The sequence below is a fragment of the Protomyctophum bolini genome (assembly GCF_963924005.1).
Source record: "Protomyctophum bolini genome assembly, chromosome: 10".
Taxonomy (NCBI): Eukaryota; Metazoa; Chordata; class Actinopteri; order Myctophiformes; family Myctophidae; genus Protomyctophum; species Protomyctophum bolini.
This window is the reverse complement of record NC_137871.1, coordinates 40597841-40618085: the sequence shown is the minus strand read 5'-3', so window position 1 is coordinate 40618085 and position 20245 is coordinate 40597841. Positions and strand designations below refer to the sequence as shown.

The 20245-nt window shown below is 42.5% G+C and overlaps 1 protein-coding gene across 2 annotated transcripts in view; it reads right to left on the bottom strand.

The window, feature by feature from the left end:
• The window catches only part of atp8a1 (ATPase phospholipid transporting 8A1), a 145183-nt gene extending 126837 nt beyond the window's left edge, over positions 1–18346 (bottom strand). For both annotated transcript variants that reach the window (XM_080773825.1, XM_080773826.1), the window contains exon 1: positions 18007–18346. In XM_080773825.1, the coding sequence (XP_080629951.1) occupies positions 18007–18055 (49 nt within the window). In that variant the 5' untranslated portion in view covers positions 18056–18346. The remainder of the gene's footprint in view (positions 1–18006) is intronic.
• Positions 18347–20245: the final 1899 nt, after the last annotated feature.

Here is a 20245-nt window from a genome sequence, read left to right as displayed (position 1 = left end):
TTAGGAAAAGACTAAAGAAAACATCCCGTTAAAAAGGTATATTATTGCTCTAATGAGGACACATGGCCTCAACGGTATATTGATGCTGAATCTTGTAAAAGGAGAAAAGGAAATTCCAACGATTTAAGCCAGAGATTTACATTATGTAATCCCGATATTTTAATTAGAATCTCCAGTATCCCATGCAGAACTGGCCTCTCGTGTGAAGCTAGCTAGCTAGCTCGCTCGTGCGTGCGTGCGTGTGTAGTCAACAGTTATTCAGAGCCTCTCAAGTTGCTGTGTGCATTTTCCGGTTCCTTCCAGATCATCTTTCCAAACATGCGAGGGTGGGAAGCAGAATGAGAGGCATCTCAGTACCACCCATGATGGACTAGTCAGGCCATCATGGGTGGGCAATAGTTTCCATACAAGGGCCAAGTAAGGTATTCATCCCGTGCCAGGAATAAATGCTAGGATCATAAAACGCGAGTTAGAACTTTGTACTCTTGTATTTATGGCATTATACAGATTTGATCAAACATTAACCCAAATCTGACTAGATTTATAGAGATCGAATGAGTCAAATGTCCCCACTATGCAGTTGGAAATAATGCTTTAGCATGAGGAGAGCAGGTTCATAAATTAAACTTATTTAGATTTTTTATTAGCAAAAGGTTTTTCCAGGTTGCAGCCGACATATCTGGCATATATGGCGGTAATATGGCGGGCGCGATGGGATCAAAAAACACTATTTATCTGAACGTGAGTATTTTTCTGAGAAAGCAGCAAAGAAACGACAATAAGTGGATCCTTATGGGAAGCACGCGCATTGATCCTCATGATGGGCAGCACGAAAGTTTAGTGTTGAGTTTCGGCTGCTTGGAATTTATATAAACCTCACAACCCGCCATATGACGGGTATGGCGACCTTCAGGGTTAAATCTTAACCAGTCATCTGATTGGTTTCGAAGTGTTTCGGCGTCATGAGTGTTAAGGGAAGTACCATGGCTAAAGGGAAGGACCATGACTAAAGGGAAGTACCATTCTGGAGGAGAAGAGACGTCAGGAGGGCGGTTGTCTGCCTATCATCAACAACAACAAACCACAGCGTCATGAGGCCTCTGTAACCAGAGACCTTGCTCACCGGATATGCCCCAGTTGCAATGTGCCCCCCCAACCTTGTGCCCCTACCCCGCCTGCCTCGTCTGTTTCCATTCCAGAGGAAACCAAGTGGAAGGCGTGTTGTTTTTTTTCCAATGCCAGAGAGTCTTCCTGATTTGGGGTATACTGTACACTACAGCTAATGCTCTGATCCAGTGTAACTTACAACATGCAACCAGATAGGTTGCATGGTCTTTCTCAGGGTCACTTTGACAGGATAATAAGTAAGCCTTATGCTATCACCGTTTCATTCTCACCTGACTGATTCTCACTCCTGCTACTCTCTGCCCAAATCATTTAAACCATAATATGGGTCAGTCAATGCAATTCCTAAATGGCAATAGGCTCCATTATGTAAATAATACATGTAACAACACACGCATTAACACAACTTCAAAATATTAAAATCAAAATACTTCAATACGATTGCCCCCTTCAGTATCGTGAAGCATTAACACAACCTTCTAATGAACATAAACGCCACATGTTGTCCCTTTTCCTGGGTCTTTTATGCAGGATTAGAAGGCAATGCCTGCTGCCAAAGCTCTCTCATTCACACCACTGGCCTGTGATTCTCTCACTTTCTCAGCATGTGCTCTGGGGATAAAAATAACCATCCCGCCTCAGTCCTTCTGGTCATTCAGGGCAACATACACTACAGTAGGGTGGGCTATCCCAGTCCTGTTATGCAACCAGTGCAACCACCCACCCAGATGACAGAACATAGGTGGATTATTGGATTAGCATCAAATCAAGAGTACTGCTCCAGGCAACAACTGAACCTTGGTGTCTGCCTACCATTTAACAACTGTCACCCTGTAGTGTCCCTATTTTGGTCATATCATTATAGGTTAAAAAATGTCAAAAGATTTCAAATAACTTTCCAAAACAGCATAAATAGTACCAATTTCAAGCTTGAAGCTCACAACACGTCTCATGGTGACTATAACTATATGGCTGAAGTGGTTATTCGACAAACTCTTGACACTAGTGTGGCATCCTCTTTTAATCTTTTTTCACACATTGTCCCAGTGACTCCGTCTTATCGTATTAATCTTGCGTGCGTTTGTGCATGCACGTGCGCGCAGGGGAGGGGGGGGGGGGGGCTTTCTATACAATGTGATACTAATCTGGAAAGACAAGCACAGATGTTTTTTCCATATGTAAGTGATGGTATCGTTTGCTCAGACTTCGATGTAATCAAGGAAAACAGGAAAAAACAAACCTAGAAACGAGCTGTAGTTTCACAATCTGAATCAGCGGCAGGTGTGGATGCAATAATATATAAATTATATACATGAATGATTTGCAAGTAATTGAAAGGAAGGGGAAGAAAGAAAGTAATACACATTCTTATATCAGAGAACACAAAATGCAAGCCAGGCTGCTTCGCACCTGGCAAAAAACTAACGCTGAATGACGTGGCAACCACTAATTAGACCTTCTTATAAGAGGCCTATACATTCAGACAAAACTAGAAAGATAAACATCTCCTTTACCCTTGAATCATCTGGAAAATGTCTCATTGTGGTGCAAGCAGCCAAGAGCTCACCTGAAGAGACAGCTGGTTAGGACTAGGAGTGAGTGACAGAGTTGCCCAGATGGAGGTGAAGGGAAGGACACAGACTCAAAGCCAAGATAGAGTCACTTCTTCACCGACCTTGGGCTGGATGAACGACTCTGAATGTTGGCAAGGCCTACAGTGTTTTTTGCCAAATGCCAACCATTTGAATTTTGGTGGAACCAGGACCGTTTTCACATTTGAAGAAGAAACGTAAAAATAAAGCACTCATTACTTTTGGCTGAAAAACGTGTTCTTTCAGTTGAAAATGCACAATTTTGTTTATTACAAAATATAGATTAGCCCTTACTATTATTTCAGTACTAGCAGATATGCTACAGATAAACTATAGTAGCCTGTAGTGTGGAAATACTAGTTTGAAAAGTAGAAGAATAACGGATTATACATACATCACGACCTGTCCATGACAGCCATCAAAGGCAGGTGTGTCTTGACATTCGCGCCATAGGCATCAATGAATGTCAACGAAATAAGTAATTAAAGACTAACAAGGGATAATGACAAATTTAAAATCAGCAGTGTGGGCAAAACTGATGACTGCAGCATAAGGCATGTGGAAATTGCAGGCCAAAGGAGTGGGCTTAGCAGCGGTGATTGATGTTTGTGTCTCCATGTTGTGAAAGAGCCCCCACAGTGAGGAGCCGGTATGCTGGAGAAGGCCAGGTGGTGCATTGCACCACTAACGGTTGGTGCAGCTATTGCTAAACTTAGCCCTTTCGCTCTCTCTTCTTAGCAGTGCGTTGACATGTGGTGAGGAAATACCAAGGTTTCTGCTCTAAAAGGTTCCAGGTGAGGTAAAATTCCTCAAACACTACAATGAAACATGCTAGTAAAGAAGGAAAAAAAAGGTTCAGGTGCTCATTCACGACAGGACCAGATTTGATACGAAAACACTTGTACGAGTGTTTCCACGTTTCATTATTGTTGTTCTTAGCGGAATTTATTAATTGGTGCACTGCACACAAATAAACTCAGGTGTGCTCTGGGACATAGTTTTTAGTTCTAGGTTTAGTATAAGAATAAGAAATCAGAGCCGAACATGTGTGATTTACCCCAATGACTGGGGAAAATATTTACTACATATTATTTTAGTTGAAGGCAAGCATTCATAACTGAAAATAATTACACCCTCAACACCATTATGCCAGGGTGGCCACAATTTGGCGAATTTGACAATTTGTATTGCGTTGTTTGCAATATCTTTAACTTTGCATGACAGTGGCAGAGTGACCAAAGACACCTCCTGAACCTTGGGTTGTGAGTGTGAATCACAGTTAGGCAGTTTTGTTGATTATATGAATGCCATAAGATTAAGAAAATATTTTAACCATTTGACGAAGATGCAGCCTGGATGTGTCCACTCCATACCCAATCTAGGCCAGCAGAGATAGAATAGTTAATTTGGTTCAAATCTAAAGTGCACATTTCCCCTCAGTGATCAATAAAGCTCTGATCCATATCGGACAATGGCGTTCCAGTGTACCTGCAGTCCAGCTTCATATCAAACCACTTTCTCTTTTTTTCTGCACATATATATATATATATATATATATATATATATATATCACAGAGAGGTGAAAGGGGCTCCTTTCTAGATCGTACCGATTTCTCTCTTTATCTCTATATCCATTAGGGCTGTAACTTTATCAAGGAATCTAAACGTTCCAGCTATATGTAAACAGCAATATGTCGTATTGTGACTTGTATCGATCTAAAATCATAATCGCCTCAAAAAGGAATCGATATTAAAATGTGTGTGTGTGTGTGTGTGTGTGTGTGTGTGTGTGTGTGTGTGTGTGTGTGTGTGTGTGTGTGTGTGTGTGTGTGTGTGTGTGTTCTCATCTGAGCCATTCAGCTCAGATTTTAATCTGGAATTGTGCTAAACTGTCTGATGACACACATACGTCCTGGAACACATTTCACTTGCTCAGCTTCTGCCACACCACACACATTGTCGTGGATAAAGGACAAGAGCCACTGACATACATTTCTCAGTGGGAGCACCGCTCTTAGTATTCCCGGGTGGGGGTGGACACTGTACACAGCTCCACACTGGATGTGGACACTGCACACAGCTCCACACTGGATGTGGAGTGGACGGACACTGCACACAGCTCCACACTGGATAAGACAACTGCACACAGCTCCACACTGGATGTGGACACTGCACACAGCTCCACACTGGATGTGTAGTGGACACTGCACACAGCTCCACACTGGATGTGGACACTGCACACAGCTCCACACTGGATGTGGACACTGCACACAGCTCCACACTGGATGTGGACACTGCACACAGCTCCACACTGGATGTGGACACTGCACACAGCTCCACACTGGATGTGGACACTGCACACAGCTCCACACTGGATGTGGACACTGCACACAGCTCCACACTGGATGTGTAGTGGACACTGCACACAGCTCCACACTGGATGTGGACACTGCACACAGCTCCACACTTAATTCCATTCGCTGCAAGCAAGTCACGGCTCAACTACCCTGACATCAATGTTTTCAATTGGTTCTCTACAAAACCCTTCTCTTCTTGGTTTTTCACGAACCAGGTCATCCATGCCAACTCGTAGCATACAGTAAACAAAGATCAAAGCATGTGAAAGATGGGGTAAAATGTGTGCAATAATAATAAGACGGTTCATTATCACACAGAGGTCCTTAAACTTAGTATAAAGCGGTGGTTGTTTCAGCTCAGTGGACATGGAGCAGCATGCACCAACGCTGCTCTGGAGGGGAAGCCTCCGGAGGAGGGATCAATGCCACCAAGTGTCGTAATGAGTTTGGACGCAGGCCAGATGCCAGGATTATTGCCTGTGTCAGCCAACAGACAGAAGGCAAGAACAATGGTCACAAGGGGGCACGTATTTCGGAAGGGGTTGCCCACTGGGGGGAAAACTGGGCCCAGCATGGCTTGGCACTCCACTCACTTTCCCAGTATCCATCTCTCTCTGTCATCATGTCCACTCTAGAACCAACAGACATAGGAAATCATTTCTGTGATTCCTCTGAGGGTAGCACTTTCTACGCTGTGATATTTATCAATACTGTAGATTTGCTATAATAACCAACTCTTTTTATACCCTTACTATAGCAAATTACCAGCAAATAAGTGCTATTAAAAGGTTTTCAAGTGCAGTCCCAATGTATCTTAATAAATAAGAAAATATAATAGTCATTAGGTCTGCCAGCTTAACTGCTGAAAGCTCAAAATCCAAGGAAAGCCATAATCATATAACCAGTTCAGCATGTGAATTTCTGATCAGCTACTTCATCATTCCTGTGACGAGATAAAAGGTTAGATAATGCACTGTGCTACTGGACTAGAACAGTTCAGTGCTACTGGACTAGAACAGTTCAGTGCTACTGGACTAGAACAGTTCAGTGCTACTGGACTAGAACAGTTCAGTGCTACTGGACTAGAACAGTTCAGTGCTACTGGACTAGAACAGATCAGTGCTACTGGACTAGAACAGTTCTGTGCTACTGGACTAGAACAGTTCTGTGCTACTGGACTAGAACAGTTCTGTGCTACTGGACTAGAACAGTTCTGTGCTACTGGACTAGAACAGTTCAGTGCTACTGGACTAGAACAGATCAGTGCTACTGGACTAGAACAGTTCAGTGCTACTGGACTAGAACAGTTCAGTGCTACTGGACTAGAACAGTTCTGTGCTACTGGACTAGAACAGTTCTGTGCTACTGGACTAGAACAGTTCCTGCATCACAGTCATCATGGGGAAGATTAAATGCTTGTGGTGGCATCATGACAGGAACAACAGTAACCCAATCCCAAGGCATGTTTCCCTAAACAGCCTGTCTTGACCTGGATAGTCAGGAGCATCCCAATTACTTTGTAGCACTAATTAATTAATTTTCTTTGCACTCTACTTACGTATGTGACCATGTATTCATATTGTTTACTTGTTCTTGCAACACTAAGCCTCTAACTCTCAAAGCAAGTCTGTCTGTGACTATGTGCAGTGTGCGTCTGCACTAGCTCTCTCTCAATATGCTACTGTAGCCACATAAGTACCTCCACTAATGTTCTTTCACATCGTTTTAAATTGTTTAATGGAAGTCAATGGGGCACTGACCAGGCAACCAAACCAAACTAGAAAGATGCAATCCTGGGAAATTGCGAATGTGGTTGCCCATCTCTATAGGAATATTGTTCAATTAGAAGACAACTTATAGATGACTAAAGCCCAACACACACCGTCTGTGAATGCCACACTGTCAAAACAGCCGCCTCCGTTATTTTCAATGAACCTATCCCACACTCAAGCCCAACACACAGTCTGTGAAGCGGGCGCGCAGCGACGCGGCACAGTAGCCGCACAGCAACACCCACAGGAGGACGTGGCGCGCTACCGCAAGGCTGACTGACCAGCCACGCCCACGGATTCCCGGATGGAGGCCGCACGAAAACGCCTGGAGCGGCGCATCGAGGCGTGAACGAGCGCCAGCGTGCGTCTGACGCCGCCAGTGTGGGATACTTACTTATTTACTTAATGCCCTTTATGCCGGCTGGCATGTATGTAGGGCAGCATCAAAGGATCTCCACTTCAGTCTGTCCTGGGCTAAAGTGGATATCCTTTGATGCTGCCCTACATGCCAGCCGGCATAAAGGGCAGTGAGTAAGTATCCCACACTGGCGGCGTCAGACGCACGTTCACGCCTCGCCTGACGCTCCGATACGCAGCTGTTCTATTTTCCAGGCGTTGGTAGCCACGTCCTGTGGGTGTTGCTGTGCGGCTATGACGTGCTGCAATATTGTGCCACTTCACAGACGGTGTGTGTTGGGCTTGATGATCACTGAGATCCACATTGGAGCGACGCGGTTCCCATGTGGATCCTGAGATCAACAGGATTAGATTGAGTGGTGTAGCCGCTCCTGACCTATGCACAGCTTTGTTTGTGTGTATGTGTCTGTCCGTTTGAGCACGGATTGTGCTCATATGATTGGACATCATGTTGTTGACATCATCAGACAACAATAACGTGTGAATCATTGTGATGAAAGGCACCGCTCAGTTCACACAAACATGATTTTTCACTTACATCCCATGTACTTGAATCACATGTCAAAGTACAGAATTTACCACATGTGGGTCACAACAACAGTCTTGTTTTGACCGAATTTGTTGGTCACATCTAGACATCTAGACATCGGCCGCTAAGCTAAGCATCCATCACCACTGATCTAAGCAATATGATCCATTTTATTTTCCATGAAGATCGCTGCTGTCATCAGTATATGCAAATTATGCATGCCCCCTTTTGTGCATTAGTGCTACAGGGGTTGTGCAATAACAGGAAGTCATGTGTGTTTTGTTTTAGCTTTATGTTGTTTTGTGATATGATGCACTGATTGGTTGGCACTTTTAATTTAGTTGTACACGTTGCAATGACAAAAGGGATGTACATATATATTTTCATTTGTATTATTTTAATTTAATGGACAAAAGGGTAGACGTAATAAGCCTAGGCTTCAGTCTATACCCTTTTTTTCCAGAATAAGAAAAAGATAAAAACTGATGAACTAAGAATGTTTTGTATGGAAAAAAAACTAATAAACTAAACTAAACGCTCAGGTACCACAACTTTGATTGGCTCCCACAAAGTTTCCCAAGGGAGTTGGCTTGGAAGAAAGCTAGTGGTAAGCATTCTTTTTGCAGATTTGCCACAACTTTTGCTAATTTTACCCAACTACCAGGTGCCTGCATGACTAAGGCATACCAATAATATGCTACTTTCTTAAAAACACTCAAGTCATGGTCAACCTGAGGCTAATCAAAATTATAGAGGAGCTTTATCTGGCCTCACATAAATAGGCCCAGGCAGGCAGCGCCCTAATCTAACTGTGGTGGTATCGAGCGAGCTCTAATGAAGCCAAGAGATGGGTCGGTCGCTCAATAAAACTGTAGAGGAAGATACACGTGGCATGGCCACACTGCTGTTGATTCAATAGTAGCAGGGCACGGGCAAACAGCACCGCCGTCCGCCGGGCCCACGCCAATGTACAAATGAATGGGAGGAGCAGCCGAGTCAGCTGTGACAATACTTTGTATCTGAAATTATTGACAAACCGTGTGAAGCGAGTGGTGCAAGTTCGCGTGGGGGTCTCGGGGGGAGGTCCCCGGAAGTTCCAGACCCACAGGAACACGGCCAGGGTGTTGGCTGGTTCCGGCGAGCAACCCCGCGTCCGAAATGGTTGAGGAAATGACAGAGTTACTGTGTGGGGGTCCCTCTACTACTGTACTGTCAGTGTACCACCCCAAATTATCATATATACAGTTTGTGGGTGTGTGTGTGTATTTTTCTGTGCAATCTCTTCCACTATCGGTAGCCGCCAAATATGGCGAAGACGCTGTTGCTTGTACCCCTGGGGTGTGTGGGTATTTGCCAATTGCACTCTGTTACAGCACCGTGTAAATATTTGTGTCCTTGACTCCTTGTATTGTATCTCTTATGTGGACATAAATAAATGTGTGTGTGTGTGTGTGTGTGTGTGTGTGTGTGTGTGTGTGTGTGTGTGTGTGTGTGTTCGCTCAACAGTGACAACCAAACGCTATTTTGTGCTCAGACAGACCCAGCCAGGGACAAACAAAGCTGTCTATAGGAGTGGTTGCACCACCCAAAAATAAGCAAACAATCACTGAAAACGCCAGATCTACAAGCTCATCATAACATTGTGAGCTTGTAGAGGTGGGCTACGGTATATTCAGCGAAGAAATGTGGTGTAGAGGGCAAAAAGGAGGGAATTCCGCTCTACCCAATACATAATGGTTTAAATGGTTAAAACCAAGGCTAAAGAGGTAGGTTATCTTTCCATCAATTGCAATTTGTTCTCCAGCAGCATGCATGATCATTTGTGAGCATGAGACGCTGTGACCCTCCATAGACCATAGGGCAACATGTTTGTTCCACAGACAGATCAATGTCAAGTCCCACAACCTTCTAACCTTAGTTTCAAATCAATACAACAAATTCCACTACACCCATTGTCATTTAGTATAATAGCTAAGAAGAGTTAACCAATGAATGACATATCCCTGTACCTATTTTAGCAGAATTGTCCTTAGGCATGACATTGAACCCCGCATTGCCTACAGTGGTTGCCACAATTGGTGTGTGAATGTGGGAAGTGAGGACGCTGGCGTCGACTGTTCGCCACTTCACCTCCGAATGTATGAATGAATGGACCATTGTAAGGGCTTTGAGTAGTGCATAGAAAAGCGCTATAAAAATCCATTATTATTATTAGATGAGAGAAACATTATGTTAGATTCAGACTCAGGCCAAGTCATGGCACCAGCATATATATATATATATATATATATATAATCATATTGCAGTGGGGTAACTATCATGTGTCACAGCAACAATGGGGCAGCTCAGCTGTAGTTTAAACTTGAAAAAGAGAGAAAGGCGAGCACTCATCAGATGAACAGTTCACAGTTCATCGGGTAGTGGGTACACGGTTCTGGCAGAAACAGTACCTTTGGAAAGGTCACCAGCACTCTCACTTGGTCCATTTAGAATCTCTTATTTATTGTGTAGGCCCAGCAGCAGATCACTGGTGGACGTTTCGGGCCAAAGGGACATACTCAGCGTGAATAAAACTAATCAGACATTATAGTGAAGGTGTCACGAGTTGAATCACATGTCAAAGTACAGAATCTACCACGTGTGGGTCACAACAACAGTCTTGTTTTGACCAAACTTGTTGGTCACATCTAGACATCTAGACTATGGCCGCTAAGCTACGCAGCCATCACCACTGATCTAAGCAATATATCCATTTTATTTTCCATGAAAACACACACACACACACACACACACACGATAAAATGTACCGATGACCTATACATAACCTAAATCTGTATCTCATTCTCAGTACCGCTTCGGTTGATAACATCATATCAGCACTTAACATTAGTCAGGCAGCACTTCACTTCCAAAGCACTCCAAGCGTTCAAATTAAACCCGCAAGGCACATAAAGACACGCTTGTACAAATATACAAACCTCATTCATGGGCTAGAGCAGAGGTTCCAAAGCACTGGTACTTGTACCACTGGTGGTACTTGAGCCCCCACCCCCTCTGGTGGTACTCAGGAGGAGTGGCCCCCACAAAAAAGGAGAAAAAACACTAAAGTGGAATGAAATACTTATATTACTACAGGTAGTTCGACTACGTCGGTCACTATTCTTGACCTCGCTCTTGCTGGGCAATTGGTTGAAATAGGCTATACAGCCGTGCTGAAATGGGCATGACAGCACACCTAGCCGTTAATAGAAGATTTGAAAACAACGGATTAATCACATTAGAAATATCATCAGTTGTGCTGATTAGACTGAGTTTCGTCAGAGCGGCAGGATTGTTGGCTTAGGAATGGAACAAAAAGTTATACGCTCCTGACGAGAGTCTAGCCCATTGTTTGGGTAAGTCATGTGTGATCTATGCTGCTAGGTAACTTGCCAAAGTCCTATGTCGAGTTTCATATCTCACGCTTCACTGTAGACCACCGAATAAAGCAATCAAGATTTCATCAACTCAATTCACATCCAATGATGCTAAAAATGCATGAATGCAATACACCTTGAAAGCCTGAGTGATAACAGCACCCGGATAACAATAATCCACGCCAGTGGAAAATAGCTGCTGAATAAACACACAGTTTATTTTAACGCCTCTACCACTGTGTTGATTGAGGGTGCGCCCATCTTGATCAAAAGGGTGTATCCACTATTTTAACAAACAACCAGGTAGCAAGCAACAGTACTTCTGCTTTTACTGCAGGAACTAGTGAGCAATCAGACAGACAGACAGACAGACAGACAGAGAGAGGTAGGGCAAATAGCAGGGGATATAGGGGTATGGCTGTTGCGAGCATGCTATTAAGACATAACCACCTGCTAAAGAGCAGCCGTGCCACAGTGACATAGTTGTACATCAAGTTTGACCAGGAAGAGGGTCATGAAATGCACAAGACTGCATTGGCCAAGGGCAACGCTGGTGTCATCTTCCTAACCATTGACGGTGTTGCCTTCCCACCGAGTGCCAACCGACGCCTCAATGCCTGACCTTGCAGTCGTGCCGTGTCAGGGTCGCACTGACCGTCTCCCGGCACGTGCAATTTGCCACTGCTGTGTCGTCCCGCCGTCTGGCACACGCACGTTGCATCTTCACAGACCAAACCAATACAATCCAGCAATTGTCTGTGCCGTGACATTGACCACTGAATGACTTATAACCCCATACAAGTAGTTGATTGTGTTGTTGAATTTATTTTATGGTTACACTCACTGTAAGCAATGAGGCCGTCAGTTAAACAGGGCGCCCACGAACCAGAAAAATACACCTTTTCTTTATGCCTCTTTCTTCAATCTTTAATACTCCTTTCACAAATTATTTGGTGTTCGGCAGCGGGAGATCTGAGCAGAGTTGTGTTTTGTTTTTTTAGCTGGTGGCAAAGCTGGTGTGGAGGTGATTCATCGTTGTAAGAGCTTGTTTGTGATGCCGCTTCCCACAGGATCGTAAATAAGATTCCAGCTGAACAAATGGGGTCATTACTGAGCTCTTCCAACTGACCCGCAGATCACAGGATCAAATCCATTATCCTGGATACTAGGCTTTTGCTTTTGAAGCAATACCCGAGTCCTGCATTAATGTGCTAGTGATGACATCGCCCGTCACTTTTATGCAAGAACTTATAGTGATGACATGGCTTGACCATAAAGGCCTGTCACAGAGTGTTCAGAGAACGGTTAATACAATAGTTACAATGGGCATGTCACTCTAGTCTGTAACAGGACCTAGGACTGCTTGATATATGGCAAGAATCATATTGAGATGATTATTTAACACGATTATTACAATTTCATACATTTATTGAACTTTTTTTCAGTGGATTATCATGAACTTTCTCACATTCTTGCTCCTTTGTTTGGTCACAGACCAATTTATTAAAATAAAGCCAACAACATTTCTTCTTCCTCATCGTCTCCTTGAAGCCAAAGGAATTTCGTTTTCATAATCATTGGAAGCCAAAATCATAATAGAAAATAAAACGTGATTAATTGACCAGGCCGAGCCCTAGCTGTAATAATAAACATCTGGAGAGAATGTAATGTCATCTCCATGTCCCTGACAAAATACAAGTCTGTATGAAAGGGTGAACAAGATATCAGGAACGCAACATCACAAATAGTGCAAGAGATAAAAAATATATAGAATCTTACTATGGCCTGACAGCCAGGTTATCAAAAATAGCTCCGATTACCAATCGTTCAAATTCATGACAAACTACATGACTACACTGTGTGTGTGTGTGTGCGTGTGCGTGTGCGTGTGTGTGTGTGTGTGTACGCACAAGCGTGCATGCATGGATACGTGTGCATCATGTACACGTGTGTATGCTTACGCATGGGGCGAGTATGAGCACATCTTGTGCATGCACGAGTTGTCAAACTGCCAGATCTCCTTTTGCCTCGTAGACGGAGGAAGAATCAGTGATGTGAGGAAAATAGACTAGGTGAAGAAATTGATATTAGGCCAGCTGCAGCTTTAGTGACGGAAGGCAGGATGTGAAGTGTAAAATAGAGGAGAGGAGATGATGTCCCGTGCTGAGGCATGGGGAGGGGCCAGCATTGTGAGGGTGGAGGAGGACTTGATATGACACGCCGCCAGCGCCCAGACAGGGGATTTACAGGCATGCTTTTGTGCCACATTAATATGAACCAGTGATCCGCCAGGCACACGAGCCGCTCTCGAATCCGTCAAAAAGGGAGCGGCCTATTCCCCCTGTGGTCTCCCTCCCAGCTGTAACCACTATTCAGACAGACGGGGGCTTAGCTGGTGTTGCTGAAAATCTGCACAGAGGAGGAGGGACAGAGATTCAGTTTAACTAGAATAGCAGGAATATTGAAATTCCTGCTATTCCAGCTTAACCCATTTAGGCCCGAGGCAAATTCTGAAAGTTTTCAGATTTTTTTTTACATTTATATTCATGTATAATATTTGTGTGTTCCCGTCTTGAAAGGTATAATTACAAATACAGGTTGCTGTCCTTTTAATAGAGTAGTAGTCCGGTGCATCCACGGACATTTTTAAAAGAAACCTTAAGACATACCTTTTTAACATTGCGTTTAATTAGCTCATACCATTATCCTTGTTTATGTTTATCTATAATGATTTTCCTAAATGTGTTCTTCTTTTTGTCTTCTTTGTTTTTCCATCTCCTTTGGTGTTTTTATATTTGTAAACTGTGAAGCACATTGAGTTGCACTTGCTGTATGAAATGTGCTATACAAATAAAGTTTTGATTGATTGATTTTGATGGCTGTTTTTTTTTTAACCCTTCAGGCCCCAGCGATGCTTAATATGGGCAACATTTATATTTTATCACCTAATCATCATCGTTGATGTTCATTGTTTAGTCTCACAATGCCATTGGTCATGATATTTGCATATAAATCCCCCCCCCCAGAGGCAGAAATTCACACAACTTCTGGACTACATTTTTAACCATTGACCTTTAACCTTTAACCCTGAAAAAGTAAGTAAAATGCCTGTAATATATATATTTTTTGTGATCATAGGTAATCACACGGCAACAACAATGTTGCTAACTCCAATTTATTGTATTCAAAACCATCCTTTCAAAAGTTAAGCAGTGAATGTAAATGTTATGTAAATATGGCGTATCATCCGCCATGCTTGTCGATATGTGTACACATAGGCTACTGTATCGATACGGCAGGAAATGCATTACCTGTGGTTGCCACATAACCAGTGTTGTTTTTGGCAGTAAATTTAGATTAAGGTTTGTCATAGTCTCTTGAATAGTCACATTTTAGTCACCTGGAATGTTTTAGTGTTAAGTCTAGTTTTAGTCGACTAAATATCATAAGATTAAAGTCGACTAAATCTACAGGTGATTTAGTCGACTAAAATGTATTTTGGCGGGCCTTGATCCCGTCGTAATGACTGATTTTACACTTGCTGAAAATAGCAGATCTACAAGCTCACGACGCGTTGTGAGCTTGTAGATCTGCTATTTTCAGCAAGCAATCAAGGGTAAAATGACTCTACTCTTTGTCTACTAGTCCACTAGTCCCTTTAACATTTAGTCTAGTTTTTATTTGTTGACGAAATTATCAGTACATTTAGTAAAAGTTTTAGTCATCATGGCTTAAGTTTTTATGTAGTTTTTGTCAGTGAAAAAAGGTAGTCGACGAACATTTTTCGTCATAGTATTAGTCGACGAAATCAACACTGCAATAATACTACTATAATTCCAGAGTTCCTATAATATGTGCAATAATAACGGCAAAGAAATAATAATAATCTTAAAATGTCTTTCTGTTGTCTCTTGTGTTTACTCTTTCGAGGTAGCCAAGGCTCTTCATCTGGCCAAACTTTGAGTTTGACCAGATGAAGAGCCATGGCTCGAAATGTCCTCAATAAAGTATAGGCTAACCTTTGGAGCAGATCATGAGTGTGCAGGTTCTTTTCTCCTTTTCTGATGTCACTTTTGAACCCAGCACCTCTACTAAGTGATGTGCGTATTTTATTAGTTTTCACATAACCAGTCAGACATGAACTTGAAAGACATTTTAAGATTATTATTATTTCTTTGCCGTTATTATTGCACATATTATAGGAACTCTGGAATTATAGTCAATTATTTGACTTTAAAGATCTCTGTGGGGCTTAAATGAAGAAAGTGTTTTTAATTTGTGCCTTTGCTCTTAAAATAAAGAAGAGCTCTTGTAGTAAATTCGGTAAGACTTGACCACGTTGAACACGTTGAATTTGATTACTCAAATTCAACGTGTATCATGATGCATATCGTCTCGTGGCCTCGATACTGCTATACGTAACATGATGTTGTGTAGGCAATACCCAGTCCTAAAAGTGATGGCCCATTTTGCCCTGGATGGGATATTTTGGCAACACAGAGCAGCATGTGGGCTGGTGGGTACGGTAGTAGGTGGTTATTCCCAAAGCAAAGAGTAGAGCATAGGAGTAGGGTGGCACATGCATGGATGCCAGGATGAGGAGTGTATTCACACAGAGCTGAGGGACAGGCCACCAGTGGATTAGGTAGTAAGCCTGGCAGAGGCCTGCCCTTTCTAGATGGAAGGCTGCCTGACGCACAGTGATTAAAAAATAAAACTAGATGGCAGGGGGGGGGGGGGAGCAGCTACCTGTACCAGGCAGTCAGCCGGGGGAAAGGGGCCCTTCACATTGAGAAGAGAGGGTGGCACACTTGATGTACAGTAGGAGCAGTACAGTAGGAGCAAGACAGCCACATAGTCAGGTGGTGGCACACCATTGGAATGTAATCAATGTCGATTCCAACATTGAAAGCTGACCTCTGCTCACACACACAAAAAGGGAAATATCAGACCCGTCTGAAGTGAGTGGTGCTGCACTGTACTACAATCCCTCATCCCTGGCCTGTGTGTGTGTGTGTGTGTGTGTGTGTGTGTGTGTGTGTGTGTGTGTGTGTGTGTGTCACTTGGTGGTGAACGCTATTTTTGTGCTCTGACAGACCCAGCCACCCAGCCAGGGACAGACCCAGGGACACACATAGCTGTCTATAGGAGTGGTTGCACATTGCACCACTCAAAAAAAGAAAAGAAAAACTGAGATGGGGGGGGGAGATGGCAAGACATGGATGGCCTTGGCTCTGAGGAAAAGTAGAGAAGTAAAATGTTTGCCCTTTATAAGTGAAATGAGGTGCTATGCTGCTCGGGGGGCTGTGGGTGACAGCACTAGCTGCTGCATTATTCATGCACTTGGTCTTATGACTGCAGAAGAAACATCAACGACGGTCAACGGTCCTCTATGAAATCTATGCTGGCATTAAATTATTTACAACACGCTCAACACAATGACATGCACCCTCGAGGGTAATAAAGTGTCATAATTACAGCGATAATGCAAAACACATTCTGCTGAGTAATCCAGAGATGATTAGGGTTAGGGTTGGGGCTACTTTAAAATTACTGTGGTAAAGTCATCTCCAAAAAGATAAAGCCAAAACCTATTGGAGATGACAAATACGGCTTACAAAATGCTTCATGAAATTTAACTTTTTTTTATGCAACAATGAGACTATGCATTGTTGCATAAAAAAATGAAACAATGACTGTAAAATATATACTACTGACATCCATGCCAAAGACTGACGGTATGAATGAAATGACATTTCTTGCGTTGTGAATATGAAACTCACTCACAGAGTTACTGTATGATTTTCCTGATTAGGACAATTAGAAGGAAATAAATGGAAGTAAGCCTACATTAACTACAAACATCACGTGGCAGATTATTTAGTACAGTGAAACACAGCTGCCAGACTGCCACAGCTCTAATCAATTTACTTTGGCTGTGCCCATATTATAAATAATTAACTCTTTTTGGATGTAATTTTAGTGTGCATGCAGGCAATGAATGTAGGCAAATGAAAATGAACCCTTCCATAAGCCCTACACGTACAGTTTATTAATGCGAACGACTGAATTCACTAGTATACTACAACTACAGAGTAGGAAACCGAGATGTATTCAATCCACTTGACCAAAACTGTCATCTGTAGATGCATCCTATTGCTCTAGCCTCTAGCAGTTCTCAAAGTGAGGACCCCTTGAGGCAGTTTAGGGTGTCCACAATTCATTTTCACTATTATTTCACCAGCTAGAAGTTAGCCAAACCAAAGAATGCACAAGATGATTGTCTATTTGACTATTACAGCATGGCTTTCAGTTTCACTATCTCTCCAGCAGTAAACAGTACTCTCAGTTGTAGAATTCTGACTGTACTAAAATCAACAGAAGTATCCTCTTACGGTGGTCCCTCCCAGTCCCTGTCACAAACGAATGGGGGTGACATGAAAGTATTTGAAAACTAGTGCTCTGTGAAGAAGTGACGCTCCCAAATCCCAAGGCCAACAAAGAAGAGAGAAGAGACCTGCTGTGGCAAATGTCACAGCTGACAAGGGCACCTGCCCACCTACCTACCTACCTGAGCACATTGTCTAAAAAATAGAATGCGTTAATTGATGGGCAGGGTTGGGAGTTGAAGTTGCTCTTGGTCTTTATGGGTGCCAAGATTGCATTTATAGCTGGGTACTCAGAGCTAGCTAGCAAGCAAGTTAGTGTAATACAGAGAACTGGCCTTCTTGCAGCAATAGCTAAGACTATGTTCCAATTATTTTTTGGACATTTTCTCCTTCTCACAACTGTACTTACCCTCCGCACGGGAGCGAAGATCGGACATCGTTCTCTGTACAGGCGGCATCTCTCCACGCAAAGCCGGGCGATGGCACCTGTCAAACGCCGCTTAACGGTTTATTATGCTCCCCCAGTAGCCGCTGCCTGCCTCTTCTCACCCGTCTAGGAATTTCAGCAGAAGCAGCCTACGTTCAACGAAGTAACCTCTTTCATGCGGACAGTAAAGGCTCCATTTAACTATGAACACTCATTTTGTCGACCAACCATGTCCTCCTCACGACTCCACGGCTTCCCCCTGCATCCTGTGTATGATAACTAAGTGGGTTGGTTGTAGAGAGAGAAAGACGCGGCCAGATAGAATCGCTGAAGCCAACACACGGGTTTCACATAAACTGAAATGAGGGGGACGCTGCCGCTTCATAATATGGACTGTACCATCTACACGGCCAGGGGTTGGGGGCATTTCATGGAACTTAATATATACCATTATGCGACGACATTACAATATTATGTATATACAATATTTACTCAAGGCTGAAAAAACAAACAAAAAAAGATGCCAGGGTGTTATTTTAACAAGACGCCGTTTTTTTGTAAAGATGATGATAAAAATAAATACTGCACTTACCCCAAATATCCTGCATTGGTGAGTCTTGTGGAGATTCCCACTGCAGTATAGTTGTAGTGTGGGGTTGATAAATAGGCTAGCCTACAGTTCACTTACTATTTGTGTTGTGACCAAAACGTCATCGAATTACTTGTTTACCTGTTTTTTTTGTAGGCCCTACAATTAATTGGGATATTGGTAGGAATTGATTGCATTCAAGATAGCTCTGGTCCAGCCGCATCAGGGCTATGGACCAGAGCTATAGGTTCACAAGGTGTAACTTGTTTTCTTTATTCATTCATGATGTTAACATGTTTGATTGTGCTATTTTGATAACAAAAAAAGATATAGGTTCATTATCAATCTGACATAATCAGATGTATCAATTTATAGGCTATACACGATTTAAGGCATATTTTTAGCTTCACTTACGCACACACTTATACACACATCTCAAAGGCTGTAGCCTAGGCCTACTGATTACTGACCCAGGACCTCCCATTTAGTGATCAGAGTTAATGAAACGTGACTACAGTATATCAAGTCAAACGGTTAACAGTCAAATGTGTAGGGCAGGCTATATATAGCATTGATATGGAAAATATACAAACGTGAATGAGTCTTCAGCAAGAGTTCAAATGAGCCATAATTTGCATAGGTTTATTATCTTTGTATTGTTATCTTATCATTATATTGAAAAAGAGCTTTCAGAGAAGACCCATATTGCATAGTCAGATGCCATGTTCACTGGTGTTGATTATTTTTGGGACCATTTCAGATCATTTTTGGTGTATCAGAGACAGCCGAGAGCATCCTGATAATAGGATATAAATCCATACCAAAAATGGATAACTGAGAGTCTGAAAAACAATTGCTTCACAATCTCCTATTAAGTTTTTATATGCACTGCAGCTATATGCACTGCATAGTCTCACTCTCTGATGACCTCATAATGATTATGCTTTCATGTTAAATACTCATTTGATTTTCTTTGAATCAAGGCTGCACAGGTTAACTAGAAATATTAGGCATCTAGCACAATCATTATTTGGGTTATACATTATTTTATATTTTTACAAAAGAAAATATTTTGTGAGGCAATAATTGCAATATGTTATTCAGCTCAGCCGGTATGGGAATTAAAACACTTGTAGCAGTCACCATGTTATTATGAGATTATTGTCTAGAGAGACCTGCTCAGAGCAAAAGGTCTAATCCAGGGTGACTTACTCGAGCTTACAACTTCCTTTAAAGCCTTTGTCAATATCTGTAACATATCGGTCTGTGTTGTAATGTGAGAGAGAAAGAGAGAGACAGATGCAAAACTCTTACTGGTTGTGTTTATTTTCATTTTGTCTTGCATTTATTGAAATCATACACATATAAAACAACAGACATGTGCACACAGACATACTCATATGCCATGCACAACAAATGTACTAGTGTACAACACCCTAAACCTAAATAAATGATGCTAGTCTTCTGTGAATTGACTGGCTATGCCTGGTAAGTCAACCTGTACAATACTTCCACTGCAGTTGAAATATGAATCACACTGGAGGCAGCATTTATACAGCAGCAGCACCACTGCAGTGAGTTGAGAGAACTGCAGTGTCACAGATAGTAGCCTACATTGTTTACCGTTATCAA